Here is a 9574-nt window from a genome sequence, read left to right on the forward strand (position 1 = left end):
CGATTCTGCTTCTTCATCTTTCTTTTTCCAAACAAGCACCCTCTTATTGTTGTTGTTTCTTCTTTGCATCTAATTTTACTTTCTTGACGAAATAACAATGTAAGGTTAAATTTTTGAAACAAATGGTTAACAAGGTAAGAAAATTATGTGAATTAGTGCAGATGAAATTTTTTTATGAAACAAGCCCACTCACTTTCCCTGCAACTCCAAACAATTCCTTCTCTCTCTTATATTCCTATCCCTCGATCTCTAACTGTATTTTTTCCTCCAAAATTATGAAAATGTTTGTCCATTTATTATTTCCTACAAAATATTTTCATCAAATTCACACCCTTCATTATATTTGGGAACAAAACTACAGAGTAATTGAAAGAGAGAACACAAGATTCTAAGAAAATTGAGTGAGTTGATGTAGACATTTTTATGGATATTAATTATAACTACAGTGTGATATTCGAATTGAGGGACATGTTCATATGATCTTGAACAACAACCTTAATATGAATGAAGAAGAAAGCATTTGAGAAATTTTAAAGAAAAAACATAGTCATACCTTGTATTACTTCTAGAAAAAATGAAAATTGAAAAGATCTTTTTAATTTATTTTTTGGTCAACGAAAGAAAGAGACTCTTGCTGATTAGGAATGGAAAAGAAAGGTCCATGTCCTTTTAGAAATCCATTCTAATAGTTAAGGAATAATTACTATTCTGCCCTTCAATAAATTAGATTTTTGAAATTGCCATTGGTCGTCGTCATGGTCGTCTTCACATTTCTATATAATAGAAATATATATATATGTAAATAAGTTACAAACAGCATTGTTGATTGTGAGATAATGCTAAGGAGAGGAAAATTGATACCTGCAGCTGCTGGTGGTTCATCTATTAACAAAAAAATGATTAAGAAAAACAGAGCTAGTTCGGAAAAAGTTGGTGCCTGGAGCAAAGAGGATGAAATCACAATCCTAAAGGGACTCATAAAGTTGAAAACTGAAAAAGGGAAAATTAGGTTAGATTATGTTCAACTTTATGATTCCATTAAACAATCTCTTGGTCACAAATCAGCCATACCACTTCATTTGCAAAAAAAAGTCAAGTATCTTAGGGAGAAATACAAGAACAATTTAAAGAACAGCAGGACTCCTACCATCCCACATGAGGAAGAGTTGTTCTACTTAAGTGACAAAATTTGGGGCAAGGACGATCATCACATCATGAACCAACAACTTACAATTCCTTCTTCCAGTTTGGATATGAACCAACAATTTACAATTTCTTCTCCGGAAGAATCTGATACAACTTTTATCGGAGACCTAGGGCTAGCGTTAACAACTATGAGCAGGAATCAGTCTAATCCACTGCAAGTAGCTCTTCAACAATTCAAGTTAGTTTCTCAAAGTTTGAGTGTTAGGAAGAGTTATGCCAACCAAATACTCCAGGCCCCAAAAAAGGTAGTATATATAATCCTTTTCATTTTCTTATCAACTAATGTGATGGTTTACTAGTTTGTTTTAAAGATTTTTACGCTTCTCATGTTATTAAATTCCTCTCCTTGGCTTAAAAATTAAATTGTGTATCTGAGTACTGTTGTTGAACTTCACTGTCTATGCGATTTTATGATTTATATTTTGCTATGCTAAACTTCTTTGTCTTGGTACCTTCCAAGTGCGTCTATTTTTTTTTCTTACCAATAACTTTTATACAAGGAGGAACTTTCTGAACTAGAGGAACAAAAGATAGCAAGGAGCTATTTCGACACAAAGATACAACATGCACAATTGGTTTCAGATGCCTATAATGCTAACCATGGTTTTGGTAAGCTTTCTATCTAGCTAAGAATATCTAGTTTTCATAGTGTGTAAGGGGAAAATTAATCTTATATTGATGTTGATATATACTTGTTATTGCTTGGAATGATCTGAATCTGAAGCACTTTTAGGAGTTAGATTCATTGATGATCTATTGGGGCTTTTATTTTCAAATTAAGTAGTGTCTTTTTGTGCATGATTCCAGTTTTAAAAATAGCCACTGGTGCCAAATAGGGTTCTGCATAAGCATTAACAAGCTTTTCACATGTGGCGTTTCCTTTCAAGTGGTCTCTTGGGCCTTGCTCTCTTCCTGTTCACTTTATCGAGTTATAAGCAATTATTTTGTTGTTAGTGAGCTAAATTAATTAGGACCATTTCAACAAACTTCTGGCACCGAAAAAACAATAATGATATCAATCCCAATTGTTAGCCTAACTTTGCCGTCCATGATTAGTCCAAATTATATTAAGATTCGGTCCTTGTTATCCACATGCCCTAGAAGTGGTTTTGCCCTATTCACAAACTTTACGGTGCATCAAAGAATATGTGTTCAGCAGGGGCATAAAAGATAGAAAATATAGTTTCTGTAGAACTTATTTCTACAGTTTTGTAGACTTTCTAATATATGCATAATACATAAACATACTCAAACTTAGCGTCTTAGCCTAACCTGACAAATAAACACTTAAACTTTGAGAGTGCACATCTAGACACCTCAACTTGGTCTCAACTAACAACTAAATACTCCAACTCTACTCCATTGTGTCTCGTGGACACTCAAATTTGACATGACGCATAAATATTAGAGGTGTCTAGATGATAATTTTGTAAGTTGGAGTGTTCAACTGTCACACTGGAGATGAGTTGAGTTGTCTAGATGTGCCTACTCAAAGTGGGAGTGCTTACTTGCCAACTGAGGTGAAGTGTGAGTGTCACTTAATGTATTATGCCTTTTATCTACGCTTTAACTTCAATTTTGTTAATTTATTGTGGAATGAACCTTTAGGAACTCGATCCCAACTGGATTCATTCCTTCATTTGAAAGAACCATACTAAATTAACCTTCATAGAACATATCACCAAATTCATTTTTCTGGTAATTTCATACTTATTTGCTAAAGGGAAAAGAAATGAACAAGTTGTCCCCTAAATAGGGGTAACAATCCTTAGGGACTCCTAACCTTAAACATCTAGCCCTTTCTGATTTTGCGTGATCAGGTCCATCTACATGAAACTATGTGATGTAGTTTGGCATAACTTCTTCAGTAGGGGTCACATAAGTGATGGTACTAACAATTGGATTTGGTGTCTGTCTGGCTTGCATTTCTGCTGCCAAAAGATTGTGGATCAACTAGCACACAATCACACACAAAGCTAATAGAGAAGAAAAATAACACGAGAATTTAACGAAGTTTGACTAAGCCTAATCCTCCAAATAGAAGCAGAGAGTTTTCCACTATGAAAGAGAAGAAGTGTACAACGCTAATTAATCCCCAACTACAACCCCTATATAGAGACCTCAAATAGTCCAAACCTATAAAAGAAAGGTTCTTCCAATCCTACATGAACAATGTATTTTACTTTCCCAAATCTATTAGGACAATGAGTTTCCTAATCATACAAGGGTAAAATTCAAGGCATAATTAAGAAATATTACCCTTGGCTTGAATTCTCTTCATCAACATGAATGTCTCTTTGCCTTGCCCTGAACCCTAAAACGGGATCTACTGAGTACTGCACCAATCAAATATAGGCAATGCGTAAACTTGTTGACCGAGACTGCCTTGGTCATCATATCCTCCAAAATATCATGTGTAGACAGCTTCTTCACATCAACAACCCCTTTGCAGCCTATTACCTTTTGTTCCTTTGGCAATGAACCAAGCTTCCATGCTTGATGAAGAGAATAATACCAACCCACTAATCAACTTCAGAACTAAAAATAACTTCTTTAATGCTATTAGGCTCAAGCACATCAATTGTCTCTGCAACTGACAGCAAATTTTACAAGATTTGCATATCCAAGAAGATTCCCATCAAACTACATTTGCACACCTTTTTGGTCGGTTGATCACTCTCTTCTCTTCTCTTCGCCTGTTGTAATGCTTTATGATTGTTGTTGCATAGGTGAATCGACATTATCTTGATTAAGGTTTTTCACCTCCTTCACTTCTGAACTACTGGGTGGTCACTGATCTGTTTTTGGTATTGCCTTCTCTCTCTGACAGTCCAGTGAGGCAGATTCATTGAATGTCATATCCCTACTAATAATTAACACTGCAGCCTTCTAATCTGCGCACTACAACTTGTAACCTTTCACTCCAGTTGCATACCCTAGAAATATGCACGTCTTTGCCCTCGGCTTAAGTTTGCCATCCTTCACATGAGCATAAGTAGGACAATCAAATATCCTCAAATTTGAATAATCAGCAGGCAAATTGGATCATATATCAAAAAGGGTTTTGAATTCAATATCTATGGATGGAGATCTGTTGATTGAATGACAAGCTCTATTGACTGCTTCAGCCAAAAAAACCTTGCTAACATATGAGTGTGAAATAATGCTTCGTGCCTTGTCACTAAGTGTTATGTTCATACGTTCTGCAACATCATTTTTTGTTGTGTTCCATCACAAAATTGGTGTCTCACTATGCCCTCTCTGCTGCATCAATCATTGATGAGTTGCAAATTCAAACCTATTGTCTGTCCGAAGACACTTGACTTTTCTTTCAGTCTTCATCCAGTGTTATCAAAAGCAAAAAGAACAAAAAAAGCTTTATGTTTATTGTTGCTTTAAGTGCAAAATGCAAATAAAGTGTGGAATTTAAAGAAATAAGACATTAAGGGAGAAGAAAAAATACAAATTTGTATATAAGTAATCATCAATCAAAGTCATAATATTTGGCAATACTCTTGGAGGGAACTCTCTTTGGAGCCCACAAGTCTCAATGTATATAATCTAAATTTGTTTTTGGTCTTGTGCTCTGCCTTCTTGTTCAACTTCACCATTGTTTGCTTACCAAAACACACAATGTAACAAAAATTCAAAACTTGATTTTTGTATTCATCCAACAAATTCTGCTTGCTCAACAAAGACAATCCTTTGTCACTTATATGACCAAATCGCAAGTGTCACAATTGAGACTGATTCTGATCACTCTTTTCAGAAGGTACAATTGCTTTTGTATCAACTACTCTAGCTTGAAGATAGTATAATATAGGATGCAACTTACCCTTCATAAGTACCATGGGCCCTTTACACACTTTAAGTGTCCCATTACTTGAGTGAAACTTATACCCTCGATCATCCGAAGTCGAAAGAGAAAACAACTTTTTCTTCATTCGAGGAACACACCAAACTCATTATTTTTAATATTCCATTAATGCACAATGACCTACACCTTTAAGAGAAGATTTAATATGAAAAATTCATTATCCTCATTCTTGTTTTAGGTCCTAGAACCCTAGTTATGGAGTTTAGTTATTCTAACTTTATGCAAAGAATAGGAGAACTGTCTAACTAAATAACACTAAGATAAAGAGAAACATTATGAACCTTGAATTAAAACTCAGTTCTTGCAATTTTAGAGTACATCATTAGTGTTCTTACAATAATTCCATTCACAATTCTAGGAAGAATGATGAAAGAATTGCAAGATTCTACAAGATAATGCTAGTAATAACTCTCCAAAAATAGTTGATGTTAATTCCTAATGATATCATGATAATCAAAACCCTAGAAAAGATCTATTTATAGACCATGTGAGAAATACATGAGAAAAATATTATTGAATTGTGTATCTACATTATTACACAGAGACTCTATTTATAGAAACTACAATATAATCATTTACCAAGTAGGATACTATTTACTATTCCTATTCCTATTACTACTCCTATTCTTATTCCTATTCCTATTTCTATTCCCATTCTAAGTAGGATTGTATATACCTATTCCTATTCTAACACTCCCCCTCAAGCTAGTGCATACAAGTCATATGTACCTAGCTTGTTACAAATGGAATTAATACGAGGACCCATGAGGGGCTTGGTGAGATATCTACAAGTTGATCACTTGACTTCACAAAATTAATAGCCAATCTCAATGGCTTAGTCTTCTCATGAAATGTTGGATTTAATGCATAATGCTAAATAATCTCAATGTGCCTGGTCTTCTCATGAAATATTGAATTTGATACATAATGTCGATAAAACACAGAGTGATAAAATTATAATGTTGCACTTCCCAAATCAAACTTGAGAAGACAAGATTGTTTCCGACCATAGAGTGACTACACAATCGACATACAAGGCTACCGGATTCCTCCTAAACAACAAAATTAGGTGCTTGCTCCATATAGACTTCTTCCTCGAGATCACCGTGGAAAAAAACATTCTTAATGTCCAACTGATTAAAAGATCAATGACGAATGATAACCATAGAAAGGTTCTTCCAATCCTACAAGGACAATGTATTTTTTCCCCCAAATCTATCAGGACAATGGGTTTCGTAAACCAATAGAGATTAGTTTTTCTTAATATACAAGAGAAAAATTCAAGATATAATTAGCAACCTACTTAATTGGACTTCTTTGTCTTCAAATGGAAGGAAATGGGCCAACGTAATGATGATCCTATGCCATTGTAATCTCCATGTCGAAGAGCCAAAAAAGTTATATTTCAAGTACTTTTAGTAATAGTAGTCTCATCACAAAACAAACAACAAACCTGTAGCAGGGTAAGTCGATCCAATATAGGTGATATAAGCTAACATGAACTCGTTTTCTTCAGTATAATATGTGGGAGGATTTATATGCGATGAACAACTCCACGAGTCTTGTCTTAAAAATAATTGTGCAACAACTATGTTTAATAACAAGCTAGTTATCTATGAAAATTCTGTATTACCACTTAATTTATACCTTCATAATAACATTTTATTTGAGCTACCAAGATTTGCGATAAGGAGAATGTTCAAAGATTCTTTGTTTTTATCTCCGTGAGGTTAACTATAAGATAGACCATTCAAGAAAGTTCTTTAGCTACTAGAAAAGTGTAGTGTGCTTTGTTGCACCTGAAATATCTGCGAGTAGGTCTATATTGTCTTCTCCATGTGTCCTGTAGGCAGGGGTGAATCTAGTAAAATGGGAGTGGGTGCCATGTTACGCGCACACCTCGGTTGGAATTTTGTGTGTGTGTGTGTGTATATATATATATATGTTCATTCTGTCCACAGGGAATGAGAACGAGCCCAGCATGCTACACTTCTATAGAACTATTTTGTCTTTTACATTGAATAAGCTTACAACTTTACGAGAGATTAGTCCTCTTTTTTTCTTTTTCTATTTTGCTTTTTATTTTCTTTCTTTTTCTTTATTTGTTGTTGAATCTTTATTCCATATGAGTTCCTTTTTTTTTTTTTTTTTTTTTTTTTGTATATTACTAATTCTTTCTTCTGTTTTTTAAGTTCATAGAGTTTATTAAGTTTTTGCTTTGAGCATCTTAAATATGCATTTATAGTAACTTTTAGTTCTAGACGTCCATCCTTGTAATGTTATAAATACATAATATAATTTTGTTGATATTTGTAATATTATTGAATTTCTATGTTTGTCCAAAATTATCACAACTATCAATTTTTTTTGTTCGATTGACTTGTCTATATAAATAAAAAAGATAGATAATCCGAACCAAAGCTCTAAATAGATCAAATCAAAAAATAGTGTGGCACCCAAAATTTCAAAATCCTAGATCCGCCTCTGCATATAGGTTCATGAGTTCAAGCCGTGGAAGCAACCACTAATGCTTGCATTTTGTTAGGCTGTCCACCTCACTCCCCTTGTGGTGTAGACCTTCCCCCGACCCTGCTAACGTGTGATGTTTTGTGCACCGGACTGCTATTTATGTTGATATTTCTTGTTCACCATTTAAAGAAATGTATGCATATGTGCCGTTCCCTGAATACTTAGGTGTGGAGAGTTTTAATTCTATGATTTGAGTTATATGACATGGAGTATCCGCATGGTAAAAACAAATGTTACTTTGGAAGATTGACAATATTAGTAATCCACATCGTACTGTCATCTTAGACCTTTTATGCCTAACTTACATGGTGGGAGATTGAAAGGTTAATCTTACGTCGTATCCTCAGGAGGCTCTCTTATAAATATAGTATCTGATTGCGTACTCAAGGAAGATACACCAAAGGCTATGAATGAGGGGAACTGTCCAACGGCTACAATTGGATGTTGGAAACCAATCACTGGAAAGTAAGCTTTTTTATTATTTCCTTTTGTTTCCCTTTCAAGTTTTCCTTTTCGACAGTATTACATGACTTGCAAGATGTACTAGGATAAGTCAGTTTAAGGCAAGTCTGCCGGTAGGAATTTTTCATGCATATTATGTTTTTTTCATTAGTGTACTACGATCTTTGCATTAATATTTTATCTTCTTCTGTTTACTGCTGGATTAATGGATGACTTTAGGTAGTTTTTACATTAAGTTTCTCGTGTAACTGGTTTCCCCTTGCGCTATGAATATGCAGATCTTCAGACACAAGTCCCAAATCAGTAAGTGAAAGGTGGCATTTGCAGGAGAAAAAGAGAAAAAAGAAAAAAAAGAAAAGGAAGATCGAAAACCAAGAAAAGCATCGTGACTCAAGTATACAATCTCAGTTGGAGATGGAAAATCGGAGCGCAGTTGCTAATGCTAAGGATATCAACGAGAGTGCCACATCATCACAGATGCATACGTTACCGGATGGACTAACTGTTGAGGTGATGGTGAAGGGAAAAGTGGACGGGAAAGTAGCTTCTCCAGGAAAACAGGTGATTTTATTTGAAAATTCAAATAGAGATGGTGCAAACGTCATGCTGCTGAATGATCCTTTCTTTTGTCCAGATCAAAATTCATTTCATCGCCAAATTAAGAGATACAGGATGCACTGTTGGCTCAACCATTGGTGCAGCTCCTCATCAATTTTGTCTAGGTCTCTCTCTCTCTACTCTCGCACACAATCACTGCTCTGCTCCACCATTAACTTAACTGATTATCCCTTTATATTCTTATTTTGATGTCATTGATCAGGTTACGAAAAAGTGTTAAAGGGATTGAACATTGGCATTGAAGGTAATCATTTTCGTTGACTGAAACTATTTTCTTTATATCTCAAGCATTCTATTATGGCTAAGCTATAACCTTATAGGCATGCATGTTGGTGAAAAGAGAAGACTCACTATTCCACCATCTTTGGGGTATATATACAAATCATTGCTGAAATGCTCTTTTTTAAAACTTGTTTGTTGTGATTCCAACACTTAAACATTTCTCTGCTCTCGTGCCTTTTGTCGGTGCAGCCCTGGGAGCAAGGCTAAGCCTCCAATAATGCCAGACTCATGGCTTCTGTATGAAGTTGAATTGGTTGATATATGTGAATGAAGATAATATGTTGAAGTTACTCCATTCAACAGTGAAAGGAATTTTGCTTGCTGAGGTAATTCTCTGAAGAGCTGTCTTATAATTAGCTGATAACTGCATTTTAGATGTTCTCAGTTCTGGTGATGATATATATATATATATATATATATATATATATATATATATATATATATATATATTAGCTTTTTGACAACATTAAGGTTTTTGATTGCTCACTTTGCATATTGAACTTAGAGACCTACATTGAGAGATGATGTACTTTTCAGTGACTGCTGATGATTGAATTAGGGTTGGGTGGTTAACATGACCTACCCCACACTTAGAATCTT

The 9574-nt window shown here is 34.7% G+C and overlaps 1 protein-coding gene across 1 annotated transcript; it reads left to right on the forward strand.

Moving 5' to 3' along the window:
* Nucleotides 1–644: 644 nt before the first annotated feature.
* On the forward strand, nt 645–9292 carry LOC125829360 (uncharacterized). Its single transcript, XM_049508590.1, has 9 exons — nt 645–657; nt 808–1454; nt 1710–1815; nt 7960–8077; nt 8353–8635; nt 8709–8796; nt 8895–8936; nt 9013–9061; nt 9164–9292. The coding sequence occupies exons 1-9, from the start codon at nt 645–647 to the stop codon at nt 9243–9245; spliced, it is 1428 nt and encodes a 475-aa protein (XP_049364547.1). The 3' UTR covers nt 9246–9292.
* Nucleotides 9293–9574: the final 282 nt, after the last annotated feature.

The sequence above is a fragment of the Solanum verrucosum genome, unplaced genomic scaffold (assembly GCF_900185275.1).
Source record: "Solanum verrucosum unplaced genomic scaffold, falcon-dt-bn FXZP01000157.1, whole genome shotgun sequence".
Lineage (NCBI taxonomy): Eukaryota > Viridiplantae > Streptophyta > Magnoliopsida > Solanales > Solanaceae > Solanum > Solanum verrucosum.